The sequence below is a fragment of the Megalopta genalis genome, chromosome 12, assembly GCF_051020955.1.
Source record: "Megalopta genalis isolate 19385.01 chromosome 12, iyMegGena1_principal, whole genome shotgun sequence".
Taxonomy (NCBI): domain Eukaryota; kingdom Metazoa; phylum Arthropoda; class Insecta; order Hymenoptera; family Halictidae; genus Megalopta; species Megalopta genalis.
In genome coordinates this window covers 11229087-11247794 of record NC_135024.1, presented here as the reverse complement: position 1 = coordinate 11247794, position 18708 = coordinate 11229087, and the positions used below count along the sequence as shown (strand labels likewise).

Here is an 18708-nt window from a genome sequence, read left to right as displayed (position 1 = left end):
TTTGCGGCAAATGCAGCAGCTATGATGTAGAGTCGTTTCCAGTAAAAATTTATCGTAGATGTATCGAAGCTGATTTCCTTTTTAAGTGCGAGCTGCTGATAGACCTGACAAACCGTCAATTACTGGACCAGTCGACATCGCTGTTTAATATTGGAAGGAAAGTCCCTATGAGTACCTGTTGGCAGACTTGTCGAACATCGTAGTGGCTTCGAATAAGATCAAATACGATATTGTCCATTCTATTGATACTACTTTGACTTAGCTGATCTTTCTGATCATTTGCAAACTGTGCAGATTATCCACAGACGTAAAAAGTCGCAAAAGCGGAATTCGAGTTTGATGTACCAGGGCCATTTACGATTTTGAAAGGGCCAGCGGACATTAGCCCTTCACACGATTTCAAATGAAGAAATGTAGATGAAGCCTCGATTTGATGAAGAAGAGATACAATTGGATCAGCGTCTCATAAATACCTTACAACGCCCTAAAACTTCGGGCAGTGTTTGAGTTGGAAATTAACATTCTGAGAACTTCTTATTCTTGTATTAACCCTACTGCAAAGACTACCGTGCTTTAAATACCAGTACAATTAATGACCATTATCTATTACCGTACAAAGAAGATTTTTTAATGGACATTGAGTGCAATGTACGACTGACATTCGACACATCAGCGGAAAAAACAACGATGTGACAAACGCACTGTCTAGAATAGAATCAGGCTCAGCGTCTATAAAGTTTAAATAATTTGCAAAATCGTGGTAAACTGACCATAAATTACAGCGTTTGACATTTCGTTACAGCTAAAACGACTTAGAATTACAACGGATGTATATTGCGATATTGCTATTAAAAAACCCTTTCGAAAACAGGCAGTCGTCTCCTTACATCACCTTGCGCACGAAGTATGAATTAATACTTCGATTGTCATGTCAACCCTATCTCAAAAATGTATCAAAATTGAAGTATTTTATTTAATCAAATTAAAATTCGAAAGTTGTACGACACGAATTGCGTTTTTCGAATCCAAATAAAATTAGGAAGACATAATAAATTAGCGTACAAGTTAATTTTCAAATCGCTAAAGTAATCTGCTTTTTAACTTGAATCTCTCTTACCTCACACAGTTTGTCCATTAGCGAAATTTCTTTTACTCTCATTACGGCTTCATTATCAGTCCTCAGTGCTGTTTCATTTCTCCCAGGGTGCTGTCTCGTGAATCTTCCTCGGCTTCCTTCCTGGGAATTTCCTCCCTGTCCTCTTCTCGCAGGTGATAGATTCCTCCTCGGCTCGCGACACTCCAATGCAATGTAGTCGAAGAGTTGGCAATTAAAGCAACGTTTCTTTTGGTTGCACTCTGCAGCCATATGTCCCTATGCTCCGCAGTTGTAATAATAGATATTACTCTTAGGCCCTTCTTTGGAGCGTTTCCTTTTCTCCTCAGGATCTCTTGTTTTAGAGCAAATCTTATGTCAAATATTGATACATTTCTTTGCGTTTCTAAAACCCGTACATTTGGATTGAATTCGGGACAGAGTCCTCTTAATATGTACATTTTTAATTCGAATTCTCTCTCTTCAATATCCTTCCCGAGCTGTTTGCATTGGTTTCTTAACGCCTCTGCTCTGTTTACAAATGCATCAACGGTTTCGTCCTTATCCATTTTCAAATTTGTTATTTCGTTAAGAATTCTAGATTTTATTTCTTCAGTTCCCGCGACCATATCCAGTTTGATCATTGTCCATAGTTTATCCGCCCATGATTGTATTTAAGTAATTGCGCCTTAGTCATATTATTTATCATTATTGTTCTCGCTGCGTAATTATTATCATTCCATTCGTTCCACCGTTCCCAGGAGTTAAAATTCGAATTGCTCCCTCACGCACCCTATTCGCCAGATTTAGTTCCCTCGGGGGGAGGGGAGGGGGAGCTCTTTTTAAACTTGAAAAAATGGCTCGGTAGTAAAACATTTTTCAATAATGAAGAGGTGGAGTCTGCTGTTAATGGCTATTTTGAGGAGTTCTCGATGGTTCTTGCTATAAACAGTGTATCGAAGCTATTGAACACCGCTGGGAAAAGCTAAAAGGAGATTATGTTGAAAAATAAAGATATTTGTTCCCAAATTTCTTGTGTTTTCTTTGTTTGATCGGGTACTTCTGGGACCATCCTCGTAAAAGTATGTATTTTATATTATTCGTTATTATACACAAAAAGCATTCATCACTTATTATTGTACATATATTTACATGATTTTGATGAGTCGGTGGCAGCGGCCCTCAATCCAGTCGCGTAAGCGACTGCGATCGCATCTACGTTCTGACAGCCAATTCCAGCCATCTTCCCTGCATTATATGCAGTTGTGATCGCAACCGCACAAGAAAATGTTTTGCCATCGGCTATGACGGCGGTGACAGCGGCGATGTCATCATCGATGTTGCAATTTTTCAATTTTTTTGTCAATTGCGCGTCCATTGTTCTGTGAGAAAAGAAAAAATATTATTTCATACCTTGTCGGGGATTTGTAACACGAAGATTTTTTTCGTATCCTCAAACAAAAATTGCGTGTAACTACAAATGTGCTGCGGAGATCCGATGAATTGAATAAGTCGGAGAATGGATTCCCGACTCTTTCGAATTACTGCACATTTGCTACCGCTCGCAATCCTTATTCAATGAAGTTAAGTCTTGAGTTGTCTCGAATAGTGTCGAGCAGTCTCCAGCAGTCCAACAATCTCGAGCCGTCTAGAGCAGACTCGAACAGTCTCGAGAAGTTTCGAACCGTCTCGTGCAGTCACAAGTCTCGAGCAGTCTCGTACAGTCTCGAGCAGTCTCGTACAGTCTCGAGAAGTCACGAGAAGTCACGAGTAGTCTCGAGCAGTCTAGCAGTCTAGCAGTCTTGAGAAGTCTCCACCAGTTTCGAACAGTCTCGAGAAGTCTATAACAATCTCGTGCCGTCTCAGCAATCTCGAACCGCCTCGAGAAGTCTCGAGCAATTTAGCAGACTCGAGCAGTCTTGAGCTGTTTCGAGCCGTCTCGAATAGTCTCGAGCAGTTTCGAATAGTCTGGAGCAGTCTCGAATAGTCTCAAGAAGTCTCGAATAATCCCAAGCAGTATCGAGCAGTCTGGCTTAGCAGTACTTCACACAGTGATTCCAATCGATGAATTAGTTGTTCACAACAGTTTTAGCAGTTTTAAGACGTAAAAAACAGTTGTATGTAGGTCGTTGAACTTTTCATTTAAACAAAATTTCTTTTAAATTTTTTATATTTATGTTTAACTAAGTACTAATTAATTTTTGTCCGAAACATTTTTTGTCAAAGCACCAGAAATGACTGAAAAATTGCGGATAACATGTGAATAATAAATGATGTTTATAAATTCTTATTTTACCAATAGTACATTTCTCGTACTTAAAAATGCTGTTGCCTATAAGAAATATTGCTTATAATTTATCTGAACATTAATATTCGATTGATTAAGGAGAATTGTCAACGTTTTATATAATTAACAATTAATATCTTTTGACTTTCAACGCATCGCGCTTTCTTTCAAAGTGAAATGATTTCTACAAACTTTTACCTGTATAATCATACCAACGTCTTTCCACGAAAATAATTATTTTTTAAAGTAACTCCGTGGCCGGAACCGCGCGAAGCGTCAAGACGTTATTGTTGTTGTTTCTATTAATTTATAATTTTTTTATTCCAATAATGATATTTTTGTTGTTACCTAATGTTGTTGTTGCATTGATAATGCGATCCTGCTCCCGGCTTCATTGTTTGCGATGCGAACAGTTACGTCCGATCTTCCCGTGGATATTAGTGATATATCAATGTTTTCCCATACTTTAATAAAATTTTGTCAACCAAATCAAAAACTGTTTTCTAGATTTATTTTCCATATTTATCGTCGATCCGAAATTATCGCACGACACAGTGCGAATGGGCTTATAGGGGATACCACTGACAAAAAGAACGCATCAACAATAGTACCTCATGGATAATGTGGAAATCTATTGATACGAGCGTTACCCTAATGCACCATGAATAGTTACGGTACGCGCCTAAGGTCCATCGAGCCGAAGGAGAGCGAGATGCTGCGACGGGAGTCAGAAAGCGTAACCCTCGCGGCATCAATGTTACATTGGCCGCAGCATGAGTTTTTGCTTCCACTCCCTCTCCCAAGATTTCCGCTGGAAGAAAGTTAATTGACCGAGTCGGCCGCGGCCGGGTCGTCCAGCTTAATGTGTGCCTGTTTAAGCCCTTCCGTGAAGACAGTCCTCTCGACTCCGTGCATATCTATGACAAACATCTTGTCGGTGAGGCATTTGATGACCTTGTGGAGGCCGGTGTACGGATCTTCCAGGGATCTGTGTAGTGTCTATGTTTGAAAATGTGAGAGCAGCTCCGCAAAAAAAAAACAAACGACTTCTCTGACGAATGGTGCCTCACTGGAACAGCTCGGAGAGACCTCATCAGTGCACGCACCTTTTCCAGGAAACCAAAGAGCAAGGAGAAGATGCTTACCAGCACGAAAAAGTCTCCTGGTAATCTCAGCAGCGAACCAAAATTCATCTTCGCCGAAGACTTTCAAAACTCCGACGAATACAAAACCGTTGAAAGTATATGTAACCATGCCGGTGGTATATATGACACAAAGTAATGCGTGGGTGGACCATACAATATTTTCCAAGTGGTTCCAGCTTTTTAAGGACAACATAAGGCAGCAGCAACTGGAGGAGGGGGTCGTTGAGAGGGTGATCCTGTTACTGGACAACTTCTGCACCCACTAGGTGGAAGGACAATCTGAAATGGACAGCAGGTTTGAGATTGTCCACTACTACTCTCATCCAACTTATGGACCAGGGGGTATTTCTCAAAATGAAGCGTGCCTACCGCCATAGATTCGTGCAGAAGCTCATGCAGTCTGGCTGTGATATGGCGAGTTTATATAAAAAATTCACTATAAAATATTTCATCAATATTCTGGACGAATCTTGGAGAACAATTGATTGCAGGAATATTCAAAATTCCTGAGGCCATGAGGCAGAGGCCAAGGAGATGGAGAAGATCAAACAGAAAACTATCAAAATTTATAATGATTTATTCATTTAGCCCATACGACACAAATGTTCCTAGCCTGCTTGAAGGCGACTAAGCAGCAAGCAGATGATGGTATTTGTGAACCCCAGTCCCACCTCTGCCCAGTTATGCAAAAAAATTAACAAACGTCGAAGTATTTGTTTTAAGTCAATTAATTAACACAAATTAAAGAATTATCATCGAGTTTATTGGTCTTTTGTATGGTGCAGATATAACCAATATGGGTGTTCCGCAGAAAGGAATTTAACAAACCAATTGGCCCTTTTCAGGACCCCAAATACATTCAACTGGGAAATTTCGTCACACGTCTGATGTGAAATAATTAATCAAATCTATGTAACCCAAACCCACAGATTTCCCATAAAGCTACATTGTCTTAAGCATTGTAGACTTAAGCATGTGCAGCAGACAATTTTTATTTATATATTTCAGCATACGTTGGAAAATCACATCAATTCGATTTTCGACATTCTAAAATTTTCTAAGTTTTACAAAGCCTTTTTTTACACGCGACGGCGCAAATAAATAATAATTATTATGTTTGTTTAAAATAAGAAGTTAGATATAAGAAACTATACAAATATCTGTTTTGTTGTTCATATACTTTCGTAGACAGAAACTGAAGAATTGAGTGTTGATAGGAACTACTGATGAAGGTATAACTTTATTCAACATAATACAACCCATATTTCATCTTCATCAATCCAGTCAGATGATGAGGTATATATCTCATTAGACTTTTTTCATTTTTATTCTTAATTCTATAATGAGCATTTTATAATTAAATTCTCTAATGAATTTTGACAAACTTTAAGTACTAGGATCTGAGTTAAGTTAATTGTAAATATTCCACAATGCAATATATCCATCTTTTGCAGCTGTAGCCATTATACGTTTATCATATGTTCTTACTTTATCTGAAGAGTATCCAATGTCCTGTACTGTATCTCTATGTTGGTCCAGAACAGCTAATGGTCTTAAATTTTTCCAAGAATATATTCGAACTCGACTGTCCCATCCTCCAATTGCTACAATCTTAGTATCAGGCCTTATAGTGATTACAGATGTGCCAGGATTTGTCAATTTAATTTTTGTTCTATCACAAAATATATGATTTTCTGACAAAGTAAATACCTACGAATGAGAAATTAATTACTGTGATAATAAATATGATGATAACATTTTTAAATTTATAAAAAACCTATTCTATCAAATAAAAATTCAATAAATACATCTTCAATGAAATTATCTTATGTTTTCTAAGAATTGTTCTTGATTCTTACAAATAGTGATAACAATAAAAATATTTTACCTGTAACTGATCTGAAGGTCCAGAAATTATACCTTTCATTAAAGTAATATCAAAATCCAAAGCCATTGGACATGGTTCAGTTACTAAGTAATTTAAAATCTTGTTTTGTCTAATGTCCCATAAAAGTAATTTGCCGCATTCATAACCCACTAAAACCAATTGTTTATGTTTCATTGGTTTGATTACCATCACTTCTCCTAACTGTTCAATGTTTGGAGGACTCAGTTCTAACTCCATGCTAAATGTATTTGTAGATAATATTCCAACTTTAGATTCCTTAAGTGGTACAAATAGCTCATTTTGAGAAAATGTTTGAAACCTGTCATTGATATTTTAATTTTAATACGTTTAGCAATTTTTTAAACTAAAACAAGTTAGATTACGATATTATAGACTAGTGTAAACGGTTATTGTAGGCCTGTGGTTAGGTTTTGGGGATAATTAACTTTATGTTTATGGAATAAGACATATTAAATTCTTTTGTTTTGCTTATTTTTGAATAAAAAAGATTTAATATATTTTATTCAATAAATATAAAGTTAATTATGATCGAAAACAAAGAAATGGTAACCCCACAGTAACCGGCCCTACTATTCTAAGGCTGAACTTTACTGTTGCCCCCCCCCCCCGCAAGCTTTTAATACATAAAGTACGCCATTCTATTTGTTTTGACATGCTAAATACGAAATGAAATTGTTATATTTGGCAAAAATAAATAATATTCAAAAAACTTTCGCTGCTGCTACTACTACATGAATTCTGCGTATACCTACGCATTCGTGACATGCACCGCACCGTGTGCAACCTACTCGAAGCTCGGGATTTCCAGATTGAAAATATTGCCAAAACGAATATGTTATGTGCCGAAGGTATGGGATAGGGGAGACAACGGTAAAGTCTTACTAGTTACCACTATAAAAAGGATAATTGTTTATATACAAATAACTAATACCTGCAATAATGATAAAAATCTATATCAATTGATTTGTACTTAATCCAGTCGGATTCGGTTCTTATATATGCATTTATTAAACCACATTTATGTTGTACAAACAAGTTCTCTCCATCCAAACTTTGTAAACTTAAACATGACTCTTGACCTGATCTAAACTGACACAACTGTCGATTTGTCTTACATGAAACATAATATTTTTGATAACGTAAATTATTATATATGAAAATGTAAGAAGAATTAAAAAAATTGTATTTACTTCTAAATTCCAGACATGAACATTTCCTTTACCAGTACCTGCATAAAGTAGTTCTACATGGGAAGTTATTTGAAAAAGAATAGAATGAATACTTCCCATATCACTTCGGAAAAGGTATATAGGATCCGGCGGAAGTAACGCCATTAGTGTGAAGTTTTTTTGATCTTGTTATGGCATATACACATTATACTTTAGTTATAACTTCTGAACCTCAATTTTATAGAATTAATTTTGAACACTATACATTTTACTTGTAATTATAAAAAGTTCATTGATTCCTTTAGTAAAATGTAAAATAAATAGTAAATGGTAAAATTGATACGTATCTTTGTATTTAATACTTTAGAAATATTTGATATATACTTTTGGTAAGTTTATAAACATTGCAGAATGTACCTTCAAAACATTAAACTAAATTTAGAAACACTGAACTAAGCAGTCTAATATAAACGAAAAGTTGAATAATAGGACGAGAGACGGAAATGGGAATAATTCATTATTTCGTTTCTCCGTTTACAAACACACTAAATAGCTTTTATAACATGTTTTGTATTATAAATAATGGCACCAAGAACATGTGAAATCTTTTATCACCCATAAACTTGTCTAAGTTTCGAATTAGACCGTTAGAATTTTTGGAATTTTGCACTGTCACTGTTCAAACGTAAGGATTACACTTCACACACGGCTTAAAAAGGTCTACAGAAATTATTAACTTTTATAGATCAATTAATCACATACAAATATTCAATTTCTTAACAATCTTTACATTCTGAACGAAAGTAGAATAAGTTTAGAATTATACGCAGTGTGATTTATGCCACAGCAAACTGTTTTGTAGTCTTGAGATCGGCATGTAGTGTGTAGTATGTAGACTGAAGATCTCTAACACTATGCTAGGTATAGAGCGTCATCACGTCAAAATTTGTAGGTCGTACTCGCTTTCTGATTAGTCCGTGCTTTTATTTTATTATAATTTAACAATATCTGTATACATCTAAAAGTAAATTATTTTTATACTATGAATCTTCTCAAGAAAGATTATATTCGAACATTCTTTTAAAATTTGTAATCAATTTTGCCTAGTTTTACGCATAAAATAGAGAGTAAATCTATATACAGTAATACCTCAGGTTTTGCACGTTTTTTCTATCTTCTTTCACTTTTGCAAGCATCCCCACTATTTTACTGCGCATCCAATCCGCAGTGAATCCTGTCTTAACATTAAATTATCAGCCAATCAGAGTAAAGCAATTTCTACGTTTATTCTCGCTAACAGAGGGCGCTGCGTCCGGAGAATCTTGCAAAACTCGAGGTATTACTATATACAAATGATGTAACTTATTTCTACACGATGCGTATTCGCCTTAACGGTATTAAGTGAACCTAGCGTGCAACCTACTGCATTTTGTTCGACGGTATATTCTACCGAAAAAGAGATTGCAGATTATCAACTGACTCAAATAATATCTTCAACTTTGACGTTACATTAAGCCAACAGTGATTTGAATTCTGTGTAAAATAAAATAAGATCGACTCGTTATACATAACCTGTTATAGAATCCGCAACGCAATGCAACGATATGATGTCCATGCTGTTGTCAAATTATCGTTTTTTGATTGGAGTTCTTGTACTAAGAACTCATAGGAAAAATTGCAATTACTGGCATGCGTTAGTTAACACGTGTGACTGTCAAATACAATGACATCATGGAATTTTAAAGACAGTCGAAAGGAATAATGTTTTGGCATATTCGAAATTTTATTCAGTTAAGAGATATTTGTTATTTCGATTCGATAACTGTATTATTCTTGAAAAAAATTATACGGAAACAGTAGCACTAAAATGTCTGCATTAAAATTGAGTATGCAAGATAAAAGGGACTTGGATAAGTTCACTAAATTCTTGGCATTGAAAGCTGCACAAATTATAGTGCAATCGAGATCAGGAGAAAAGGTCAGCACAAAGTGTAAACCAAATTCATCTGGAACAGATTGGGTAAGCTTATATTTTTTTTAAAATCATTTTCGATATATATAGTATTGGTAACTTATAAATTTACCATTATTTTATTTTTGTGGTCAATAGAGTTTTAATGTTGATAAATAAATTATAAATTTTTTCGTATGCGTATTAGATTGTTAAATTTATGTCTATGAAAAACTATGTGAAAATTTCTGTGAAATGTTATCTTTATCATTCTCTTTATCAATATTCCAAATATTTTTGGAAAACCCTAACTTTTTTTGTAAAACCTGAACATTCTTAGGAAACCCAAGAGTTTCAAGGTCCTGTCCCAACCCCGAAAATCATTCCTGTTCTTGTCCCAACCCGTTTTCATACGTCTCTAAGCATATTTAATAATTAAGTAATTATTTAAATATTTATTTATTATTTAAATGGTTTAAAAATGATTAAATAAAATTGTACTCTTAAAAGTAAGAAACATATCTCACTGTTTTGTTATAATGTGAAGTAATATATATACTAACAATGCATATGCTTTTACTATAAATTACTGGATATTTCTAAAGTAACTTACATTTCTATTGTTGGATTATGTAGTTCAATTTAGCTATTCACGATGTACCAGAAGTTTTGGCTGAAGCTAAAAGAGCACTATGTGGGGAAATAGTTATCTCAACTATACCTCTATGTATCGAAATCTCTTTAAGGACAGTTGAAGGTGACACAATGGTTTTAGAAACATGGAGCCTTCATGTTTTACCTGAACATAGTGATCCTACCATCAGAGTAACATACACAGTATATAACAGAATGGGAATTTTATTGAAATCATTATTGTCTATGTCAAGAGTTACTCCAGCTTATAAGCTGAGTAGACGGCAAGGTCCAGACTCTTATGTTATCTGTTATAAAATGTATGTAGGAGAACCACAGCTGCATACTTTAGGTATACAATTTTTCCATTGTATAAAAAATCATCATTTGGTTTATGTTTCCTCATGCTTGCTAAACGTTTTCTATTTTTATAAGTTGAATAAATTATTTAATATAATGTTGTTTTATTCTTACTAAAATGATAACAGAAACCAAAATAAATTTTTTTTAAGGTGATAATTACAAAAATGTTAGAGTAGGTCAATTGTGCACACCAGTAGGTACAATTCATTTATCAGTATCATATAGAACAAAGATGACTATTTCTCCTACTCATACTGGTCGTGATTCAATAATGGTAAAGAGTGATCATTTTCACTCAGATTTAAGTCCTCGTAACACAAGATATCAACAGAGGTAAGCAATTAATGTAATTACTAATTTTTCTATTTTTATTAAATATGGATATATTCAGATACATTTTTTTACGTTTATATTTTAGTGAAGAAACGTCAAAATCTCTCAGTGATACTATTAAAGTGGGAGCCTTTGTAGTCAATAAATCTGTTACTGTTAACGAAGAGGACTTTGTTATACCAGATGTACCTTTTAGTTCTTTGTTAACTCCTAGACAAACTTCTCCTCCTCCTGTCACAGTCGCTGAGGCTGCAAGCACAAAGACTGCAATTACAACTACCACTACAGACAGCGGCAATGGAAATCATGAAAGACTTATAAATGATAATACAACGTCAAAATGCAACTCGCAAAATGGATCTAGGAGAAGTAGTTGCTCAATAACGAGTGCCAACGACGATTTTATTATGGTAGATTTGGTAATTAACGTTCCTACATTTATAATACATTTATGATGTAATCTTTTTAAACATTTGAAATATTATTTCAGAAAACTCCGTTTGCTGGTACAAATACCAATAGTGATTTAGGAGCATTTTATCGGGAATGTCAAAGTGCACCTCAACTTCAAGCTTTTATGGAAGAAAGAACGCTTGCTGAACAAGTAGGAGGCGACCTTACAAAACAGTTGGAAACATTTGAAACAAACATGCGGCGGTATGAGGATATTCTGTCATCACTATGTCATTCAGAAAATAATAACTAATATCATGATTAAATAATGCAATGCTAGGTGCTTTGACAAGAAATGTAACTATAAAGACTACATATAGCATCTTGTCATAGATTTAAATAATTTTTATTACAAGCGATTAATATCACCTTACAAATCTATTTCAATGAAATTTCATGCTAAATACTATCAACGCTTATGGTCACTTAAAAGGATCTAGCCGGATTTGATAGTTAATTTTAATCTTATCTGTTAGACTAATTGTAGAGAAAAACGAAAAATCAGTTTCTGTCCTATTTTCTCTATTTAATCGCGTCTAAGAATTCTGACAGAAGTCTGAAGCGTTTTAGGTTATTAAGGTATTGATTAGGTATTGTATCACATATTATAGACTTATTTTCATTTTTCCGTTGCAAATTCCGATTGTGAAAAATGAAAAGCAGGAGAAAGTATGTTTTTTGGTCTGGTATACCATAGTTCAAAACAATAAAAACTAATTTTCTGTACAGATTAATCCCTAAATCCAGCTAGAGCCTTGGGGTAAAAATATTTGACACAAGTTATATCTATACAACATAAAAATAAAAATTGTTCACCGATGTTATTAATGTATGTGCATTGGCTTTAAGTGTATAACACGTTGATATTTCTTTTATGAACATCTGATTATCAATATAATACATTCAATTATATGATCAATGAATATAAACTGCTTTTTAAAATGATTTAAATTACTTTTTTCATAGAATATTTCATTTGTATCATGTATATTTTTAAGTTCCTTGTAAATTTGACATATACTTTTTATTGAAAAAATTAGAGTGTTCAAACCCGCACGAGTCTCGGGATCCCGAAGTTTGGGATGGGACGAAGAAATTCAAGCGGGATCGGGCGGGATCCCGATACGTTTTACTGCTTGAGATCTCGAGATCCCGAGTGTTTCGGGACTGCGCTCGTTTCACTGGCAGTTTCGGTCTCTATGCATGAATACGATATGTAAGAATCTACAAGCTTCGCACGTGATCTGTTCGGGATTCAGTTGTCAACTATACTGAAAATATAAAAAGAAAACAGAACAGTAATGACATGATAAGTCTTTATGTAAACTTTAAATAAGAAGGATATAAATAAAAAATACAATTTTTGGAACGACATATGAAAAACATAATTAATTTGTTTTTTATTAAAGTTGATGCACGTCGACACCTGCTCTTGTACATGTAACTGTGTTACCAGCCATAGAAAAACATTCGCTGGTTGTTTGGGTTGCAGATATCGCAAGTACATATTTTGCCACATTTCGTAATAGTGGATACCTATTGCCGTAACATTTCCACCATTCCATAATGTTACACTTTCTTGATTCGGTTATTTCGGAAAAATACATTATACATTTGTATTATACATTTTACATATATACAGTTGTATATCCCTAGTTTTGCGAGAAGTAACAGTATCGGTTTCTTCTCTCGAATCCAAGTTTGAATCAAAGAACTGTGTTATTTTTTATTTCTTCGGAGCTGAAGAATTAAAAATGTATTAAAAATTCATTAATATAATTAATGTAAGATAGAAACTCAACCATAACTGATATTAGTAATTTAAAAATGTACCATTTTTATTACTGGAAATATTTTGTGAATTATTATTTTTGTTTTGTGAATTTAGATGATGAATCTTGTTGTCAAATATTTCTAACGCATTAACGTCGCAATTACATAGCAATGTAAATCAATTTTAATAAAAATCAAATTGTTCTATGTTTTTCATATGTCGTTCCAAAGATTATATTTTTTATTTATATCCTTCTGATTTAAAGTTTACTTAAGGACACAGTGTGTGCAAACTATTCTATATTATTATTTTCAAATATTATCAAAGAAAAAGATATATTATCAATTTCTTTTTATATTTTCAGTGTGTACTTGACAACTGAATCCCGAATATGTAGATCGCGTGCGACGCTTGTAGATTCGTACATACCCTATCCATGCGTAGAGACCGAAACCGCCCGAGATATCACCCGGGAATCGAGCGCAGTTCCGAAACACTCCCTATCCCGCCCGAATTTCTTCATCCCGTCCCAATCCCGTAACATCGGAATCTCGCATACGCCTAGAAAAAATATGTATAGTAATGCCAATTAATGTGCAATATCATCGATGCTTAGTTATAATATATGGATATAAAGGAATACTAAACTGTGATCGAAAAATTTGTTATCTTTGAACTCTTGTAACTTTGAATGAAGAAAATCTTAAAATATTGTGAGCGGTTATAGAATGTGGAAGTTGAAACTTGATTCTTCGAAACGAGCGTAAGCAGAACGTTGTAAGATTTTTTCACGTAAATTCACTAGTCTTCAGATTTCGATAACTTTTTAGTCATTATTTAGTGTTCCTTTAATTTTGTAAAGTACTTTATTTTGATATTTTAAAACTTTACCTAATTTATTGCTTGTATATAACGTAAATTAAGCTTTAGCGTTGTAATATTAATTGATGATTATAATGAAACTATATAACTTTTTCATATTTTATTAATTCAATCACGTAATAAATGAGGCTGTGCTGCTAATTGTGTACAATTTTTTATAAAAAATTAATACCATAAATCACAGTTTAATGAGCCATCACATCAAACTGCGATTTTATATAATTGTATATATACAAAACAAAGAAAGGAAAAAATTTAAATGATGCATCTGTAACCAAACCAGGTTTGTAACTTGAATGTATATTTAACAATGTATATATTTAATTTCAGTTTCTTCGGGTATATAAAATTATACAAATATTAACTATTAAATTGTAAAATGGAATATGCAAATGTTATTGTGTTAGCTTATTTGAAGTAGCGTTTTTACATCTCTGTAATATGTATGTAATTTTAAAATTATAATTTTCATCATATTAAAAAGTTTTAATCGATACTAATTTGTATATGACATTTAAAAACTGCACGTTAATACTTCGGGAAATAAAATTCATCCATTGAGACGAGTAAAAAGTGTTATATGTTGGATATATATTTTACCTTTCGAGTTATGTTTGATTAAAGGAAGTGTTCACGCCCAGTTAGCCAAAATTGTGCACAAATTGATATTTCACGTGGAAAATGGATATCTTTTTAGTGCCGTGACTGGGTTAAAGCAGAGTTTGTTCCACATTTGGTATGAATTTAGCACTCATATTTGGTACCAAATGCGCACCAAATTGTTTACCGGCATATTCAAACAATTTTGTCAATTAAAATTGTTGCTGTTTAAACAAGATATATTTGAAAATACAAATTTAACATCAATTTAATTTGTGTGAAAATTAAATTTTACCTCGCGCCAAGTCATAATTTCATGTAGAATATCTCTATCAAATTGTGTATATATATATGATATAAAATAATGATACCAAGTAAAAGAATGGTGTTCGTCTTTTATGATGCTTGGTTTATTTGTACAGAAGTAATATAGGACGCATGGAAGTAATTTATGAAATACTGGAAGTTCATATAAAGTACAGATGTTTATTAATAACATACTGTTTTATATACATACATCTTAGAAATATATTTACATCGTGTGATGTCAAATGTGGGTACATATAAAAATATTTTAATTCACGTATTTACAAAATATTTTATATTTAATAAAGCACTCTTTACTTTAATTATTGTTCTTAAGATCGTTTTCATTTCTTAGCGTTTTATTAAAATTGAGCAAATAGATAAAAAATACGCTTAATCTATTCTAGCACAGTTCGTTGTTTGAAGCGTTCTGATGGAGTTAACAGGTAAATATAAGATATCTACTACTTAAGCAATGGTGTATTAATCCCTTGCCGTACCATTTTCTTCACAGTTATAATGATTAGAACTTTTACTATTGTAATCATTTTTTTAGACGAAACAGACAATTTAAGTATATTTATTGTGTGCTTACATTTAGTTGAATGCGCAAATATTGATACCAAGAGAAAACAATTTTATTTCGCGACTCGAAGAGACAGAATAACATTCTTATTTAACTCCTTAACAGTTTTCAATCGTATAAACTTTATTAAATTCGAAACTACGTTTAATTTTTTATGCGTCCACATGAAGGGAATAAAAGAACGTTAGTCGTCTATCCACAATTATGTGGAAACGAGTTCAAAAATTGATTTATGACGCATTTATGACGTATAGATGGAGATTGTTATGCGTTAAGGGATTAACAGATTATTACTAAAAATCGCCATCATTCAGGAGTTAACACGTTAAGTGTCATGTTAGGCACCGATGACCGACGATATCAAGTATAAAAAATTATATTCCTCTGCATAAATAAATTCTAAATAATTTGGTTACCATAAAAGAAGGTACTTAACAACGTTACTTGTAATAAAAAGAATTGTAATGAGTATTATATTAAAACACGATATTTTCAGGTTTCACGGTATGTTATAACGCGGGTTAAATGGAAAGGAAGAGAAAACAGGCTTTTGGCACTCAATGTGTTGAACTCGTCAAAGTACGGCAAGGGGTTAATGTCGAATTATTAAACAATGTTCTTTGCTTTTGCGGCTATTGCATGTTTCCCGCAATTTAAGAAGTATATAAATTACGCATTTAATATGTGTCTACTTATTGATATATAGTCAGATTTCTATGAAAAAATTAGAAAGATATTCCACTATAGAGAAAATGAAAAAGATACTTAAACTTATCTATAGGAACGGAAATATTATACAATTTATACTGTACATGAAAGGAATGTGAAAAGCGGAAATAGAAAAGTAGATATGTTGTATAAGTGAAACTGTACAAATAAATAAATTTTGCGACTGACATTTACAAATGATTATAGAAATATCTTCTCCTAAAATATTCCACCTGCAGTTCGATGATAATTCAGTTGACTATGCTGAGAATAATCGTAACCCTGATCGTACCATTCCGCAGACGACGCGGAGTTGACGGTACCGGAAGATGATGTACCAGGATGTCCTACGTGTGATGTGTGTTGATGACTCGACGTATATTCTCCTTGAAAGTGACTGAACTGTCCCCATCCAACTCTACACCAATCAGAGTTTCCTGAAAGTGAATATTAATGTTTAAGTTTTGAACAACAATCTGAAATATAAAAAGAAATATTTTTGAAAATTTTATTGAATCTCTATTGAAATTTTACATAATCTTTTAAAATGCAGAGACAATGAAAACAGTGTTTTGAGGTTTATAAAACGTGTTATTGATTTATGAAAAATCCATTAAATGTTGGTAAATGTTATGTAAATATAATGTAAACATATATATAAATATATAATTACATGTACATATAATTTTCATTGCAACAATATAAGAATAGAAATTGAAGAAGTCTACATTTATATGATTGACAGTTATTCATTGCGGGCTATAATTTAATAATTTAAAAGTAAATATATTTTCATTTATCTATTGTGAGAATAGTTCATAAAACTACTGAATCTTTGTTTTAATACATTCATAATCGAAAGTAATATTACAACATAATTGCAATATAATTAATATTAGACTAATATTATCACAAACGAGGTATACTAGTAAACTAATCAGTCAATGTATTTTTTTTGTCGTACGAGATTTAGATCCTCATTAGCTATAAACAGTCATATAGGTTTTTCCTCCTTTCTTTCCTGTATTCTAAATTAAAATTCTTCATTACGTTAGTTATTTAAATAGCTAATTTTTAGTAATTTTATTTACAACTGTTGTAAATATATTGTGTAATACAAGGAAATAAAATTAAGAAATAACTGTAGTACCCCATTAACTTTCTTACTGAGAATCGAATATTTCGTATACTTCATTTCTCCTACGACGCGATTTTTGATTCAGGGTACAGACCTAGGATCCGTACAGAATGGGAATGGTCGCAAATTCGTTGCAGCGGCCAAGGCTAACTTTGTTTGAGAATCCGTCGCGTATATTTCGGAGAATTTAAATCCTGGGCTTCGGGTGTCGTATTCGGGTGGGTTTCCGGCTGACAGTTACACGAATTTTCCTTGAAACCTAAGAATCTTGAGATCACGCCCATGAGTAGAAAACGAGCAGCGGCTTTCGGCCTGTCTCAATGAAAAATTCTTATTGTTGTATTCTTCGCGCCGACTTGACGTCGCCCGCTATCCCGATTAACTCGGCGCGATTATAGCGACGAGGATTTTGAAAATATAATATGGTAACTCGGAGGGCAGATTTTAAATACAAGCTGCCCTGTCAAAGAAGTGGAGCGAGGGACTGTGTGCCACGACCGCGAGTTCGACATTCATGAAGTCAATTGCTCGGCAGTCTCAGATCGGAAAGATTGGGTCCGTGGGCCGCGACCACGAGTTCAATATTTCTCAAAAGTCATTTGCTCGACAACCTCGGATAGAGAAGGGTGGGTCCACGATATTTTCGGTCAGTCATACAAACCTCTGTAACATTCTGCGTTCGGAAAATTCTTTTCCTGAGGACTATATCGTTGAAATATTTACTTGAAATATTCGCTCATTGGAATATTGAATCGCTGGGATATTTCACGCTTGAGATCGCGCTTAAGGTCACGTTTGAGATCGCGTTTGAGATCGCGCTTATAATAACCTAATTAACTCGGCGCGGCTATGATACGTCACCAGGATATTGAAAACATAATACGGTATCTCGAAGGGCAGAATTTGATGCACACAAAGCATAATCTATTTAATTTAATAGCGATTGAATTTTTTTAAATTGAAAAAAAATGAATTTTAATTTAATAGCGATTGAATTTGATCGATTTTCTTGGTATTGTTACAGATCTGGAGACGACGTGGATGGCTGAGATCGAGATGCAACGCGGCGGGCTTCGTGAAGGAGGAAGGAATGTAAGTATAATTTTCATCAATATGCAAATTACATGCAATAGTTTGTAGAAATGAGTAATTTCATGTACGATGTTGGACGTATTTTAATATCTTTGTGCTTTTCTTCCTGTTCCAGGACTCTAACGCAGCTCCCGCCTCCCATCAAATAGTGAGTGAACATTCAGAATACTATTTCTTTTTTAATTACATAGAAAATGTAGAAATTTTTGACGAGTACAGTGACCAAAGGATTTCCTGACAATCCTTTGAGTGGTAATCTGTTTCCTAGTTAGGTAGGGTTTCTTTT

At 33.5% G+C, this 18708-nt stretch overlaps 3 protein-coding genes across 12 annotated transcripts in view; 1 reads left to right on the top strand and 2 right to left on the bottom strand.

Moving 5' to 3' along the window:
• Positions 1–956: 956 nt before the first annotated feature.
• LOC117222972 (guanine nucleotide-binding protein subunit beta-like protein 1) lies at positions 957–8501 on the bottom strand. 9 transcript variants are annotated; one of them, XR_013034563.1, is made up of 7 exons: positions 7625–8501; positions 7366–7544; positions 6414–6732; positions 6014–6235; positions 3729–4804; positions 2246–2475; positions 957–2078 (listed from the first exon to the last, which is right to left on the bottom strand). XR_013034563.1 is itself a non-coding variant. In XM_033475044.2 (5 exons), the coding sequence occupies exons 1-5, from the start codon at positions 7766–7768 to the stop codon at positions 2425–2427; spliced, it is 915 nt and encodes a 304-aa protein (XP_033330935.1). In that variant the 5' UTR covers positions 7769–8501; the 3' UTR covers positions 2165–2424. The 9 variants fall into 9 exon arrangements, 3 of the variants coding, with proteins under 3 accessions (XP_033330935.1, XP_076381710.1, XP_033330934.1); XR_004490804.2 differs by lacking the exon at positions 957–2078 and having other exon boundaries at positions 2165–2475; positions 3729–4469; positions 4526–4804; XR_004490801.2 differs by lacking the exon at positions 957–2078 and having other exon boundaries at positions 2165–2475; positions 3729–4458; positions 4526–4804.
• Positions 8502–8971: 470 nt separating this feature from the next.
• On the top strand, positions 8972–14133 carry Atg13 (Autophagy-related 13). Of its 2 annotated transcripts, none has more exons than XM_033475037.2 (5): positions 8972–9623; positions 10191–10539; positions 10700–10883; positions 10969–11293; positions 11374–14133. In XM_033475037.2, the coding sequence occupies exons 1-5, from the start codon at positions 9471–9473 to the stop codon at positions 11587–11589; spliced, it is 1227 nt and encodes a 408-aa protein (XP_033330928.1). In that variant the 5' UTR covers positions 8972–9470; the 3' UTR covers positions 11590–14133. The 2 variants fall into 2 exon arrangements, with proteins under 2 accessions (XP_033330928.1, XP_033330927.1); XM_033475036.2 differs by having other exon boundaries at positions 10969–11302.
• Positions 14134–15997: 1864 nt separating this feature from the next.
• Positions 15998–18708, bottom strand: part of LOC117222969 (protein gooseberry-neuro) — a 46839-nt gene continuing 44128 nt past the window's right edge. The window contains exon 7 of the mRNA XM_076525586.1: positions 15998–16629. Coding sequence (XP_076381701.1) covers positions 16412–16629 — 218 coding nt within the window. The 3' untranslated portion in view covers positions 15998–16411. The remainder of the gene's footprint in view (positions 16630–18708) is intronic.